The sequence below is a fragment of the Micromys minutus genome (assembly GCF_963924665.1).
Source record: "Micromys minutus genome assembly, chromosome: 14".
NCBI lineage: Eukaryota > Metazoa > Chordata > Mammalia > Rodentia > Muridae > Micromys > Micromys minutus.
Genome location: NC_137983.1, coordinates 53,624,105 through 53,640,333, shown reverse-complemented (window position 1 = coordinate 53,640,333; position 16,229 = coordinate 53,624,105). Strand labels below are relative to the sequence as shown.

The following is a 16,229-nucleotide window of genomic DNA, read 5'->3' as shown; positions in this document are numbered from 1 at the left end:
GATGAGAAGAGAAAGGATTAGCAAACTGCAGGCCACCAGGGAGTGACTCCAAGGAGGCAACAAAGCTTACTGGCATCCCAGGGATCCCAGGAAATCCTCTCTCTCCTTTCAGCAGAGTTCCAGGAATGTGGCCCAGAATTTCACCAGGATCTCCCTAGGGGGCACAAAAGAGGAGAGAAAGTTGCAAAATATTGATAGACATGTAGAAAAAATTGGAAGCTGCTCAATACCGGGGTGGGACTGGCCCTAGGCTGGGACTTAGAATGGGGAGGGAGGTTGCAGGGTGAGGACGCAGGACAACTGTGGAGGTTATTCCTCAAGCACCATCTAGTTTGGGGTTGGTTGGTTAGTTGGTTGGTTGGTTGGTTAGTTGGTTGGTTGGCTGGTTGGTTGGTTGGTTGGTTGGTTGGTTAGTTGGTTGGTTGGCTGGTTGGTTGGTTGGTTGGTTAGTTGGTTGGTTGGTTGGTTGGTTGGTTGGTTTTTTGGTTTTTATTTCTTCCACTAGCCTAGAGCTCACCAAGTGGGCTGGTCAGGCTGGCTGGCCAATGAGCTACCCCAGTGGTCTATGTGAGAATTGCATCCCGCATGCCTCACATGGCTGTGGTATGGAGGGAGACGTACACAGGGCTCTGAAACCTAAGTCTCTCTGTGTGATTTACACAGCCTTTTCACAGAACAGAGTTTAGGGACATTTGTTTTGGGTGCTTTCAATTGACTTCTTATGGAGAACCTGGGAAATTAAAACAAAATTAAATTTAACTAAACATACCTTCATTCCTGGAGCCCCTGGTGGTCCCTAGAAAAAAAATTTAGCTGTAAGTTTTACGTTTCCAAAAATATTCGCAGTAGTAAAGTATGAAGTCCAAAACAATGAGGGGGGATAGCCAGCGAAAATCTGACTTAAATAATCTTATACTCACAGGATTCCCGCTGAATCCAGGCAAGCCAGGAGGACCGAGTGGCCCTCTCTCTCCCTGGGAAAGATGAAAAATGTCACACACAAATGTACCCCAACATTTCACAGCAAACATCACTCTCCCACCCATCAGAGAAACTGCAGTAGTAGCAACATTCATGATCTGTCACAACAAGACCCTGAATGCCACTCTATGGAGAGACCACCACACTCCCCAGCAAGACTAACAGAGATAAAGACTTGAGTGGCAGGTTCTATTTGGATACAGTAATTAATTCTAAGTTTAAAAAAAAACTTTTAAAAAACAATTTTAGGCTAAAATGTACTAGTAGAAAGAGACTGTTATCGTTCCCACATATTTAATGTGAAAAACTGCATTTTCCCTGTCAAAGAAAGCAAGCTCCCGGATAAAAATCTTGCCAGTCATTGGTCCTGTGTGAAGCTAGAAGAACATGCCCAAGGTAGGGTCAGGTCTAAGTTTACCTTTGTACCGTTGCATCCTGGGATACCTGGGGGACCTGGAGGACCATCTTGGCCAGGAATACCCTACAATCAATCAAATGAAGAAGTCAGAAAAATAGAAACTTACCAGGTGGTAAGATAGTTCATGAAATTGATGTGTGCATTTTGTATACATACAGGAAGTCCAGGATTGCCAGGGTAGCCAGCAGCTCCAGGGGGTCCCTGCAAAGACAGAACAAAAGACTTTCAGCCGACTACAGGGAGCCTTAGGTCGGTTCAAGGAGCATAGAGTATGAGCGTTGAGCAGATAGCATTCTGGGAAGGAAGCATTGAGACTCAGCTCAAGACTCAAGCCTAAAAGTTTTTTGCTTTTGTTGTTGTTCTTGTTGTTGTCGAAAGCTCACTGTTTCTTGCCTCCAAAATCAAGGCATTGAATACCTGGAAATACCGTTTCCCTCATTGACTCTCTTGTGGTATCTGAGTAAAAAAAATCAATGTTTCATTCACATTGAAATTATCATCACTTATGAAGGAATGTTTTTGGGATAAACTCAAATGTAATTGTGGTGAGATCTCTTGTCTTCTAATCCCTAAACAGTCAAGTAAGTATGGCCAGCTATGACCAGAGAGTGATGATAGTGTTTCTCTCTCTGCCCCATGAGCCCTGTGGAAAGCCAAGGAGTCTCCACTGACACCTGTGCCCCACCCCCTTTAACACTGCAGGACACCGTCGCATGTTTCTGTACTTGAGCCTCAGAGAGCATCACCTTTGGGCTTTCTAGAAAAGATGAAGCAGAGAAGGCAAAGAGCTTGGCTCTGAAAATGTCTCCTCTCTGCCAACAATGCTTTCTTCCTCTAGTGACTTGGATAATTAGCTACCCCCATCCCAAATTTAAATGTCTATAAGTGACCCTTCAAGAAGAGTAAAGGGAGCAAGCAAACTCAAACGGCAAGGGTTCTGCTTGCACACAGCACCAGCTCACAGGTAAGAGGGGTGATGGGCCACAACAGTGAGGAGAGGCAGAAGGGAAGGCACAGAGGTAAGGGAGAAGAGCAGCCCTGGGGTGAAGGTGACACCCGACTCAGGACACCTCGGTCCTCCATCAGGGTCACCAGACTCTGCACTTACCCTTGTCCCTTTCGTGCCAGGAAGTCCAGGTTCTCCAGCGTCACCCTAAGACAGAACAGAGATGCCGTGAGGACAGCTCAAGTCACTGTCACAAGACGGGCACCATCTGCAATCCACCCTTCCACGATTTCAGTCAAGCTTACCTTTTGTCCTGGTGGTCCATGTGGCCCCTCCGGTCCTTGCATCCCAGGAAATCCAATGACACCTTGTAATCCTGGAAAGCCTCTTTCTCCCTGAAGGACAGCACATGAGTCAGATAAGGGTGTGATGGGTGGTTTGGGGTGTTGACCTAGTAGGGAGTCCAAAACTCTGGTACAGTGTGCCTCCTGGATGTGCCTGCAAGGCCTTGTGCTAAGAACAGAATCTCCATCCATAGGCAGGCTGAGGGAGACCTGCCTCTGAGTGACATAGGCAAGAACATCAGACAGTGGAAGAGCTAACAGAACCATAACAAAGCAAGTATGCCTTCTGTGCTGACACTGATCTTTTTCCGATCCTTACATCGAAAGTTCAATCCCCAGTCTTCAGAGTCACAGACTTTGCCGGCAGCTCCAGGTTCTCAGACTTCCAGCCATGGATTCCTTAAGTGACCAGCTTTCAGGAGTCATGTGGTACAACTCCTCAGCCTCCCAATCGCAGGAGTTGATTTTATGAACAAATCTCTTCTTACCTACCTATCAATCCATCCATATACCCATCTATCCATCCATCTATGTATCCACCCACCCACCCACCTATTCACACATCCACCCACCTGTTCACACATCTACCCACCTGTTCACACATCTACCCACCTGTCCACAGTCCACTCACCTGTCCACCTACCCACCCACCTGTCCACAGTCCACCCACCTGTCCACCTACCCACCTACCTGTCCACCTACCCATCCACCTGTCCACACATCCACCCACCTGTCCACACATCCACCCACCTGTCCACACATCCACCCACCTGTCCATACATCCACCCACCTGTCCACACATCCACCCACCTGTCCATATAGCAATCCATCCATCCATCCATCCACCCATCCATCCACCCATCCACCCATCCACCCATCCACCCATCCATCCATCCACCCACCCATCCATCCACCCACCCACCCATCCATGCACCCACCCACCCATCCATCCACCCACCCATCCATCCATCCATCCACCCACCCATCCATCCATCCACCCACCTATCCATCCATCCACCCATCCATCCATCCACCCACCCATCCATCCATGCACCCACCCATCCATCCATCCACCCACCCATCCATCCATCCACCCACCCATTCATCCACCCACCCACCCATCCATCCATCCACCCACCCATCCATCCACCCACCCATCCATCCATCCATCCATCCATCCACCCACCCATCCATCCATCCATCCACCCACCCATCCATCCATGCACCCACCCATCCATCCATCCATCCACCCATCCATTTATCCACCCATCCATCCATCCATCCATCCACTCACCCATCCATCCACCCATCCATCCATCCACCCACCCATCCATCCATCCACCCATCCATCCATCCATCCATTCACCCACCCATCCATCCACCCACCCATCCATCCATCTACCCACCCACCTACCCACCCACCTGCTCATCCTATTGGCTCTTCTGCCAAAGAAAAAGGACTAAAGCATAAACCTTTCTAAGTCCTACCCAGCACTGTAAGAGCACACAGTGGAGGGTGACGCCTTCTCCAGGTGTCCTGCGTTAGGTTCCTAATATTTATCACCTGACTCGATGGCTTGTGTATACTAGGAACTGCATACTACAAAAAGTCTATAAAATAAACAATTCTTGGGTTTTATTTCAGCGAGTTGATTATATTCTCACCCAGTCCCTGGCCCCTTTAGTTCCCGACAGATGTCAGTTCTGGACAGCACATCAGGGCTCTCTTTTTAGACCCTTGGAGGCAGTGACAAGCAGACTCAGAGTTCTGACCTCACACATGAATGATCAATAGCTTGACCGTGGGCTTGGATCATTCTCCTTTTCAACAGCAATTTTTTTTTCAAAGAAAAGATCAAAGCGAACTGGTGGCCTCTGCCCCAAATCAGAAATGAAATAAGAAACATGATTTTTAAAAATAAGAAACCTCATTTGTGGTATAAATGTTTGACAAGGGCGGTAATGCACTGGGAAAGAACAAAGAACAGAGAAAGCTGAAAGTGGGGTTGGGGGAGATGCTGTTCTGGACCTCAGGCTGACCTTTCAAAGATGAATGTAAAACGAACAGAGGCAGAGACGAGAGGAATCAGAAGACTAGGCAGTGCGGGCTGGAGAAAGACTGGGGAGCAGGGGCTGGATGTCAGACCATGCAGTCAAGACTGAACAGAAAGACAAAATATGCCAGCGAGGTGGGAACACACAGGAAGCAGACACCAACCTTTGAACCTACAAATACTGCATCTCCTGAATCAGCAACAAGGAGCTAAGGGTCCGAGGGAGTGATGTTCTAGAGACTGGCATATTTAGATGATCAAAACCAAAAAACTGCACCCACATTTCATCTTTGCTGTGTAGGTGACACACTAAAGCTCACTTCAAAGCACAAGATGCTCTGGCGAGGGCCAATGGGATTACTTAAGACTTGAGGGTTTTCTCTAAGCTTCATTCCTGCCAAGTCAGAGGGAAAACAACCTGGTTAGGATCCTACTTACCGCTCCCCACCCCCTCAAGTAGCATTTCACAGGCCACGAGTTGCTTACAAGGTCTCCACCATCACAGCATTAAAGGGGGCAAAGGGACACTTTTAAAGCCATGCTTCCTCCAAACTGCTCCAGTGCTGCAGGGCCTCTGGGTCTTCCTAAATACACCAGCCAGGTGGTGGCCACTGGCTATCGTGGGTATTTTTTACATTGCACGTGGATGTGCAGGGAGCCGTGTTCCAAAGCTCAAAAGCTGAGGGGACATACGCAGTAAACTCCTACACCCCTGTGGCAGCAGTGACACCTACTCGAGGGAGTGAATTCATCCACACGCTGGGCCCTCATGAAGTTTGGTGTGGATGCTGGATCCTTCTCCCAGATGCCCGTGAGCACTGAGGAAGGAGACCCCCACTGAGTGTTGTCCACAGGCAGAGTGAAACAGATACATTCATCCCTGGCCTGTGGTGGCGGTGGCATCGTGGAACCGCAGGGAACTGCTAACAGCAAAGGCGCTGTCATGAAGGGCTTTCAGATGTAAAAAAGGACTACTCAAAACAGAACAAGACCGATCATGGCCCCCCAAAATTAGAATAAAATAAAATTAAAATTTAATTTCGAATCCTCAAATAACCCAGCCTGAGCTGGAGAGGACGCTAGAGAGGAACGTCACTGGAGAACTGTCTAGGGCGCTTGTGGAGTATTTTTAGTACTTAATTGATATTGGCAGTGTCTCCAGAAGACCAGCAGAGATAAGGTTTTTTATTTCCCATTTTAATCATAGAGTGAACTTGGTGGGGCTGGGAGCCAGATGACCTGATTCCTACCACATTTCACTGACTCAGCTCTGAACCAGAATTAGAAATGAAGTCAGCCCACCCCAGATCCCTTCCTTATCTAGGTCACTAGAGCAAGCTGGTTCCCAGTAGCATATTAAACGAATACACAGCATAATGTCAGCCAGGGAAACGGACCCCCTTATGTTCATGTTGTACAGAAAGTTCAACACCCATCCTGAGCTGACTGGTCACACGTCACTGGTGACCTCTCACACTCCTGGGAACAGAAAGGAGAAATCTGAATTCCCAGACTAGCCTTCACCACAAGAATGCCTTCTTCCCCAAATGTCAGGAAAGGGCTTAAGCAACCACATCTCCCAAGAGTTTTGCAATCAAGTAACTGAGGGAAATGACTCCTCTTTTCACAAGCTTTTTCTGCTATTCCTCATCTTTTAATTTTCCCATTTTTTTTCCTAGCCAAGACTTCACTTTCATAATCAGATACCCAGTGCCTTCTCTGATATCACCATAAGAACAGAAGCAGAGCAGTTGGAAGGGACAGGCACTCACAAAACCACACAGTGAGTTAGCCCATGGCACATACTGCGCTGGAACCAAATGGCTCCATCCTGTTTCTAACTTTCCCGCTGGGGAAGAAAGCTGGACATGCTGTGCAAAGGCCGTCAGTGCCAGGAGTCTCCACGCCAGATGCTGCAGCTGCAGCGGGCACTATTCCAGCGGTGACCACCCTTAAGCTCAAGGCCAAGTGCAGAGTGGGGGAGGAGGGTCTTATCATCCAGTTCCCACGGTGAGCTACAGGCACGGAGGAGAGCATGGTCACAGTAACCACCGAGACCACGGCTTTTCACCACCGTGGTGAGCAGCAGTGAGGGCCTGAGGGCTCGGTAACAGACCACCTGCCTAGCGCATGGGTCCCTGCAGTGGAGGAAGGCATGCAGCGTCAGAAAGAGAAGCTCATAAAGGATTCCACAAAAAAAAAAATCAATGCGACTGTGCTTTGTGAATTCATTCTTATAAGAAATCATGTCAGTCAGGGGGGGAGGGAGGGAGGGAGAGGGGGAGGGAGGGAGGGAGGGAGAGGGGGAGGGAGGGAGGGAGGCTGAAGAGACAGAGATGTTTGCCACCCTGATCTAACCTGACTGCCACACCAAATGCAGATGACAAATTACCCCACTTGGCCTAATAAGTATGTGCCAATAGTATACATCAATAATAATAATTAAAAAGCCTATCATCTCTAGCTCTTGAACTCATTTTAACTATATATGGTCATCTAAAATTCATTCTGTATCCATAAAAAACCAAAACTGCATACAACAAGGACACCATTACGGCTATATTCTCCAGTGACACTCAGAACTTGAGGAAGGGAACAAAATGCCATTGTTTATGGAGATTGGGGGGGGCAGGCAGTGGAGTGGTTCCGGGGCTGACACTAGCCATTCCAAATTAGGCTTGAAATAGAGGTTCATGCTGGATGAACTTAAAATGTTTGCTTACCGTATTATCTACAGCAAGCACATAAAGATCCCGTCAAATGTGGGAAGAAAGGGCTCCTTTGTACCACCCCGTCATGTCCCTGTCTCTTACAGCACTGTAAAGGGAGATTAAGATTCAACTCCCTCGAGTCTCAGCCAGAAGGTCAAATAGGAAGCAACTAGAACCCGTGAGGCTGAAATAGTAGGGAATTTCTAAATTCGAGGAACAATTACCAAATACAAAAACTAAAGGGAACATAAAATGTCTCTAAAATAAGTTGTCATCAAAAATCCTATTATCAAAAGCAATCATGAGGGCCAGGGGTGGTGACCCTGTAATCCTAGCATTTGGGAAGCTGAGGCAGGAGGATGGATTTTAGTTTGAGGCTAGTCTGGGCTACGTAGTGAGTTTATTCTGAATGATGAGTTGAGAGCACTGCCTGCTTTTGCAGAGGACACAGGTTTGGTTTCCAGAATCAACATGGCAGCTCACAACTAGCTGTAACTTAAATCTCAGGAAACAGGATGCTTTGTTCTGTCTTAATACGTGCGTGTGGGCAAAGCAGAGTTCTATATAAAATAAAACAAAAAATAATTTTTATTTATTAAATTATACTAATTTTATTATATTATTATTCATTAATTTAGCATGTTTTAAATTATACTAAAATTTGGCATAAAATTTTTAATGGAGAAGCTGTGGCTGTTTTGACAGCCACATAAAAACCTTGTTTCAATCGAGCTTCTACAGTTTTCTGTTTATATTTTAAACAATAGGATCATGAATCTCCAAGGGAACCACAACACATGCAAAATGTTTGCTCACACCTGGAACGAAACTTGGGAAAGAGGATCTCCATGGGATTTCATAGAAAATACAGGGATTCAGATGACCACCACAAATTAAAGCATGTGATCCACCCTCTACACCCTCTTAGAAGAAGTTATTCCGTTTGTGTTTGACGCATCAACACTGCAGACAGGGTTCTGAGATAACCAATACCACAACGCACCCCATGCAAGGAACAACCTTCAGATGTTGGAAAAATCCCAGGCAGAATAGAGCCCAGGTCCCTGGTACGAGCCCTTGCGGCCCCATTAGCACCTGGCTGATGCCTCTGCCCCAAACCAAGCAGCAACAAAAAAAATCTCTGTCCTAGACATGATTTTGAAGCAGCTGTTTCCTGCTGTCATTTGGCTCCCTGGGATGTCCCTTCCCACGTAAGGCTGAACATAACTGCCCATAGCTCCCAGTGCATGTGATTACTGGGAAGTGATCTGGAATGCTGGGCCATGGTCTATGTGGGGACCATGATCTATGAGGGACCACGGTCAATGGGGGAACATGGCACTTAGTCAAAATTCCACAAGTTCAATCCCTTGCGCCTAGCCAAACAGGCATCTGCAGGACCATATCCGGAATGTGACACTGCTGGGAAAGTAGTAGGCAGGCTGCAATCTGTGTCACCGGGTCATGGCAAAGCTCCTGTGACAGGGCTCCTCTGGGAGCTCCCTGCATGCCTTCTGCCTGACACTGTACTGTTTCAGGGAGAGGGGACAGGGCCCACGCAGCAAGACAAGGGAAGGGCTTCTTTAGTCGGGGAAGTACTTTGGTGCTGTTCCCCCACCCCGTGCATCTCTCTGTGAATTTCTCAGTGATTTGAATGATGCACAGGAGAAGGTTTCATTGAACTGCAGCAACGGTCAGTTCTACCATTCTAAGCTCACACATTGCTACAAAGTTAATTGTGGGGCTCCCTGTAGCAAAGGGTAGAGAGGAGATACACAGTAAATAGTATAATGGCCGAACAGCTACCCCCCAAAAATTGCAGACACTTCATAGTATATATTTATTAAAAATCAAGTTTTCCTCATCATCCCTTGAGGAAAAAAAGTACAAAATGCTTTCTGGAGAACTAACACTCATTCAACACAAGAATGACCAAGTGCAGTAAATACTATCTTAAGAAAGACGACTCAAGGTTTCTCCACGAAGCTATCCAACAGCAAGTGTGACTTCACCGGTGGAGGGAAAGCAGCAGGAGAATGGAGTGCTGACAAGTCACAGGCAAGAAAAGAAAATGACTTCCAAGTCCTCCGTGAAGATGCAGGCATCTCGCACGAGTCGGAGAACAGTCCTCTGTGATCTCTCAGTTTCTGTTCTGAGTCACTCTGGAGCACGCAGGCTTCTATGTTAGAAAGTAAGACCTATGCTGGCTTCCTGTCTCTGTGCTCACCAGAAGTGATGGACACTTTCCCACCTGTCCTTGACCTTCAGCCAGAAGCTTGTGAAGCCCACTGGACGTCTCACACCTGTGGAATTATCTCTTTGCTCAGCCTTAGGATCTGAGCTACACATTTGTTGTAAGGCTTCTTTCTCCATGGCTTCTTTCACCCAATCTCCTCTTGGCCCCCTGACCCAGATAGCTTCAGGAATCTCTACCTTCAGGGAAGTGCCATCCACCCCTTGAATACACAAGAGGACCCCAGCCAGATGTCCTGTCCCTGGGGGAAAAAAACTGTAGACACAGGAGACCTCAGAAAACCGTGGTCTCTCTCGGGCAGCTGGTCCTTGGTGGCTCTTAGTCTGGCCACCAGGGGGAGCGCTGGGTCTACATGTGTTGGGCAGATTCTCTAGGCTGTTACTGCAACAGGAATGTATCAAACCAGTGTGATGGCAAAACCTGAAATCCCTGTAACTCAAAAGGCAGAGGCAGGAGGTAAAGTCAACCTGGGCTACAGGAGACCCCAATTCACCTCTGCACCAGTACATGTATGCTGTGTGTGTGTGTGTGTGTGTGTGTGTATGTGTGCGCGCGCACACGCGCGCGCGCACGCGCATTCAAGTTGGCACAACAGAGAGAAATAAGCTTGGCAAAGGCCTGAGAGATAGAATTGCCTAGGGAAAAGCTTTAACCGGAATTGAATTTTATGAAGTTTGCAATGGATAGCCTAAATTTGGGGGCTATGAAGTGACCCGGGGCTTTGACTGTAGAAACAATATGAACTGTGAATTCTTCTGCTTTTATTGGTGAATATTGACTACACTGAATGAAGACAGCCACTCCTCCTGTCCCCACCCTTTCCTCCCCTCTCCTCCCGATGGCCCCTTTCATTGTGGATATGTTCCAGTTTGGCTTTTACACCTACTTTGTAAACTGGAAAGGTCCAGTTTGCTAATAAATGACTGCATGTGAATAGCACGTGGCACAGAAAGACATTAAATCCTACAGATAGGACAAGGTCCACGATGGTGGTTCACCACAGTGCCAGCAAAACATTCAAAGGTTTGCCTTTGGCTCCCTTCCCTGGGTTATAGAAAACCTATGCCGTAAGGTAATTCATCCACTCTCCTGCCATTTGCCAACTGTAAAGTGTGTGATGGTGGTGGTGGTGTGATGATGATGGTGATAGTGTTGATGGTGGTGGTGGTGATGGTGATAGTTGTGGAGATGGTGGTGGTGATAATGGTGGTGGTGGTGGTGGTGATGGTGGTGATGGTGGTGGTGGTGCTGGTGATAGTTGTGGAGATGGTGGTGGTGGTGGTGATAATGGTGGTGGTGGTGGTGATGGTGATGGTGGTGGTGGTGGTGCTGGTGGTGGTGGTGGTGGTGGTGCTGGTGGTGGTGATGATAGTGGTGATGATAGTGATGGTGGTGGTGGTGCTGGTGATAGTTGTGGAGATGGTGGTGGTGGTGGTGATAATGGTGGTGGTGGTGGTGGTGGTGGTGATGGTGGTGGTGGAGGTGGTGGTGGTGGTGATGGTGGTGATGGTGGTGGTGGTGCTGGTGGTGGTGGTGGTGCTGGTGGTGGTGGTGCTGGTGATTGTGGTGGTAGTGATGATAGTGGTGATGATAGTGATGGTGGTGGTCCATCTAGTCTTTAATAGCTTCCAGATAGGTGGTCAATGAGCCATCATGCTAACAGCTTATCAACATGAGCACTAATGAAGCTTACAGTCATTAATATGACCTCTATGTGCTTCCCTACAGACTTAAACACACAACTAGACATAAAGAGTTAGCACCCAGACAATAGAATTGCTACAAGGTCAAGGCCAGCCAGGGTTGCAGGATGAGCTGCAGACCAACCTAGGCTATGAAGTGTTGGGGTGGGTGGAGAATAAATGAGTGAGCTAATAATTGACCAAATAAATAAATATTCTTTTAAAACAGGAAAGCATAGACCTACAAGGTGCTGGTGACAGGTTGCGAACTTTCCTAGCTATGGCCCTGGATGATTCTGTATCTTGAGCTTAGAAGCAGGTTAGGGCTAAAGCAGGTCACTGGGGCCAACAGAAGTCAGGAACTTATGTGCACAGAATGGAACGAGACCCAGGGATAACGAAGCACCCCCTCTTAGGTAGCTGTTGAGTTCTGCTTGCTTGGCTTGTCCTGATTTGTAGAAGCCATCTCAAGCTCTTTGCCTGGCAAGAGCTCCCTGCTGGGCCTTCCACATGAGCGGAGAATAGCATCAGGTGCTATGCCAAGTTCACCCCATCCTACACAGGAAGCCATTCTGGGGACACCAGGTCACACAGCAAGGAAGCACCCACAGTGTAGACAGTGAAGAGGTGTTGCAAGGTACTGGCCTGCCACAGTTTGGACACGCAGGTTAGTGTCCTCTTTGTCTTCAGTCCTGGGGACACTTAAGTATCCCATCTCTGTGACTTGACCTGTTGGCAGCTTTTTCTACTAATCGCACTAGGATACTTTTCTCTTAACAAAGGCTGTCCTTGAAGGACAAGGTAGACTTTAGAGGAATGCTGGCTCCTGGCCTGGGCCACATGAGATGACAGTCTCAAGGACTGTGCAGATCTGCCACGTGTCACATGGTGCTGGCAATATGGCTGCCCCTCTTTTTCCAAGTCTCAAGAAAAATTATCAAAATTCCATGCTCTGGCTTAATGGGGAGCTTGGGGAGTGGCTGAGACTTTAGAATATAGATCATGGATAATAAGACCTCACAGGGGTTGGCTCTTTTCTGAGTTCAGACAGAAAAAAAATAAATCATTTGCCTATAAAGATAAGTTTTCATATTGTCTTCCTTATCTCTGAATCAACCATTAAAGAGTGCTTCTCCTCATTAGTGGGAAGTTTGAAAAGAACCCTCTGTTCCTGAGTAGCCCTTGGAGGATGAAGATGTTGTTAACTTGAGAGTGTGTGTGGGCGTGACGGGACCTTAAACCAAACCAGGACAGATAAATGTCAGGAAATGCCACAGTCTGGCCATGAACTATTTTTTTTTCTTTTGGTCTGTGGTAACAAAAATATGAACAATACAAATAAAGTACTCTGACAAGTCAGGCTTGGTCCATGCACCCCATAATCCTAGCACTCAGAATGGGGGAGGGGGATCCAGAGTTCAAGGATACAGGAAACTGTCTCAAAAGGAAAGTTAAGGAAGGGAGGAGGGAAGTAGGAAAGAAGGGAAGAGGAGAGAGAAAAAGAGGGAGGAGAAAAGAAAGGGGGAGGAGGGAAGGAGGGTAGAGAGAGGACCCTGAGAATAACACCTACAACTAATAGCAAAACATGTAGGACAGTCTTCAAACTTAAACATGAGGGACTTTAGCAGATAACCTCAAAAGTGAATTAGGACATATAAAATATTTACTAAATGAGGAAATAAATAAAGCAAAAGATGCAGGTTAAGAGCCCACCTTTCTACCCAGGCTGACAAGAAACCCTGTTCCAGTGAGAGGCCCTGGGAAGGCTGACTTGGTTTCCCTCATCACTTGCTCTAATGGGGAAAGAACTCCAACAGGAACCAGAATTTTCTGGTCTTGGCACAAATACCAACCATTTGGATTCTTCATAAGTTCTTTTTCCAGTAAGTAGACAGGCAGCCATGGTCCAAGAGTCGATTCTGATCAAGGATCAGTTACTTCCTGTTTGTAGGGCCACCACATACCATGGCATCCTCTAATGAGGTCTCGGGACTCTTGCTGCAGCCCACATGTATCTGATGCCATTCACGTTTAGTGTCTGTCCATCCTTAACTTCCCTTTACCTTCCTCGGCAAGCTGTCAGGCAACTATCAGCACTGGGTCCATCTCCCCCAGATCCAGAAGAGTTTCAAACCCCACTAACCACATAAAGGGCATCTCCAAATGTCACACACACACACACACACACACAGAGAGAGAGAGAGAGAGAGAGAGAGAGAGAGAGAGAGACTCTGTCTATTAACACAGGATCACCTTGGCCAAGCTTGGGAATTCAGAGAACAGCCTAGTGAACCTGGGAAGTCACTGTTGAATGGACCCTAGCCAGCACATTCAGGGATTTTAGCCTGTTTTCACTGAATATCACAGCTCCTTCACAGTACAAATACCCAAACAAAAGAAACAGAACAAGAATCTGAGCTTCTGTGTCATTTTGCTTGATGTCACAAAGATCTTAATTTAGATGTAAGTGCAGAGGAAGATGACTGGACACTGTGGGGAACAACTCCGAGAAGAAGGGCCTTGGTGTCTGAACGCTTTTCCTCAGCTGGCCAATACAGCACAGCTCAAAATGGACACCCATGTTTTAAGAAGCTGAAGCGAGGCAGACTTGAAGTCAGGCTGTGATCCAATTATGTAAAGCATCATCATAACTTAGATTTACTCTTTATGCCTATTTTATAGAGGTTTGTAAAGTCAGACTAAATTTATAGTGTCGTTTCCTGCTTTTATGTTCTTAATTGGTTAATACTGATAGATTAAAATGTTAAGCTCCTTGGCTAAGAGCCAAGAAGTGGAAACAAATTTCATTACAGTTTGCTAATTATGAAGCAATAACTTTCCCATGAAATAGTGTATAGCTGGCGCAGTATAAACACACAACATTCTCCCCTGCAATTTGCTATTTTAACAACAACAGCAGCAGCAAAAGATTAGAGGGCAGATGACCAAGTACAGCTGTGTGAGCGACAGGGAGGGAAGGGACGGAAGCTGGCACGGAGCACTGAGGCTTGCCAGCACAGTGCTCACTCCAAAGCTCCAAGCTTGCACAGAGGTGAAGTAGCTGGGGGGACTCATAGGCCAAGCACCCAGATGGCTCCTCCTGTCTCCCAGATATAAAGCTGTTCACTCTGTGGAAATCCTGAGCTCACACATAGAATCACAAACCAACAGAAACTCGTCCATCCGTCCATCCGTCCATCCGTCCATCCTCCACAGAGTCCTTAGGGATCCCACGGCTACAGTCAGGCAACAGGGAAACAAAGAGCTCACCCACCCTGTCCTTGAATGGCTACTTTGTAAATCATGTGACTAGGCACCTCCCTGTAATAACTTCAGGAGGGAAATGCTGGACAGAGTACAAAGTGTCCCTGAGAATGTGCACATCTGTCACTGTGCACACCAGTGCCCTTAGACAGCCCAACTTAACCTGCCACATCTGTCACTGTGCACACCAGGGCCCTTAGACAGCCCAACTTAACCTGCCACATCTGTCACTGTGCACGCCAGGGCCCTTAGACAGCCCAACTTAACCTGCACTGGGTGCACATGCTGCTTGAAGCAACGGATGAGATGCATAATAAGGTCTGAAATATACACTGTCTGGGCCCTGTGAAGGCATCAGCACTGGCTAACTGTCTGTCTATCTGTCTGTCTATCTCTATATCTGCCTACCTGTTTATATCTGTCTATCTCTATCTATCTCTATCTCTCCATCTTTATCTATCTGTCTGTCTGTCTGTCTGTCTGTCTCCCCCACCCTTCCTCTATCTGGGCCATTGAGAGAGTTGTGTCCTGGATAAACAAATGGAAGATCCACACTAGGCAGAGAGCATGCAAACACAGATTCCATGTCACTAGGAAAGGGAAGTAGCTGCGTCCAGCCCCTCATAAGCTAGAACCTGCCCCCTTCTCTTCAGGTCCTGGTCCTTATCTAACATTAAAACCAAAGAAACCTCTGACAAACTGCCTCTTGATGAGGGACAACAATCAGAAAAGCCATTGGAGGAAGTCAGGCTAGACTTAAATAGTTCCTTTGAATCTTAGCAGCCACTTCCCATGCCCAAGGAAGTGGGAAGATAAAACATGGAGACCTGCGTAGATTAGGAAATAGAAAACAAGACAGCCTTCCTGTCGGGTATCACACGAGGCAAAGAGAAGAAAACCCATGGGCATCAGCATCTCAGACGTCTCACTTGAGAGCTGGCAAGAGAAATGAGTGATGGAGGTACTCTGCTAAATTCTGCTGAGTCACAGGGCCCTTTTCCCAGAACACAATCACTGGAAAAGCATTTGACCCCCGAGGAAACGTCTACTTATAAAGTCACCACCACGGCTGACCTCAAATCAGCTCGGCATCCTGCAAGCCACCACGATCCAGCTCTTGCTGATAAAACACTAGGCAGGCCTATGCTGAAGTCTTCCACACTGCTGGAAGGCACAAAGTCAAATGTTTCTCCGGTGAGCATCACCAGGAAGCAGTGTATTAGACAGAGGATCACATAAACAGCTGCATGAACATCTGCTCTGCAGTGGCCACCTTAGGGGACAGGTGCAGTAAAGACAGACATGTCTTCCTCCCCAGGTGGACCTCACATCTGAATTCAGGATTCATGTGTTAAGTTCTGGTCCCCAGGTGAAGGGCAAGGCAGGGCACACATTGGAAGGTGATGTGGTCAAGAAGGAATCGACAGAATCTGGGGACATTATGGTCTCTCCCACCCTGAGGACACCACCGGAACACCTGTCTGTGAGGAAGTGGGCCATTATCAGACAAGGAGTCATGACCTCAGACTTCCTGCCTCCTGTCAGTCACTTAGTCTGGGGTGTTTTGTTACCACA

General features: G+C 47.4%; 1 protein-coding gene across 1 annotated transcript in view; it reads right to left on the bottom strand.

Moving 5' to 3' along the window:
• COL4A1 (collagen type IV alpha 1 chain) overlaps positions 1-16,229 on the bottom strand; it is a 121,251-nt gene that overhangs the window by 54,614 nt on the left and 50,408 nt on the right. The window contains exons 3-9 of the mRNA XM_080928449.1: positions 2,651-2,740; positions 2,508-2,552; positions 1,556-1,600; positions 1,400-1,462; positions 921-974; positions 770-796; positions 71-154 (exon numbers count right to left, since the gene is read on the bottom strand). Coding sequence (XP_080784575.1) covers positions 71-154; positions 770-796; positions 921-974; positions 1,400-1,462; positions 1,556-1,600; positions 2,508-2,552; positions 2,651-2,740 — 408 coding nt within the window. The remainder of the gene's footprint in view (positions 1-70; positions 155-769; positions 797-920; positions 975-1,399; positions 1,463-1,555; positions 1,601-2,507; positions 2,553-2,650; positions 2,741-16,229) is intronic.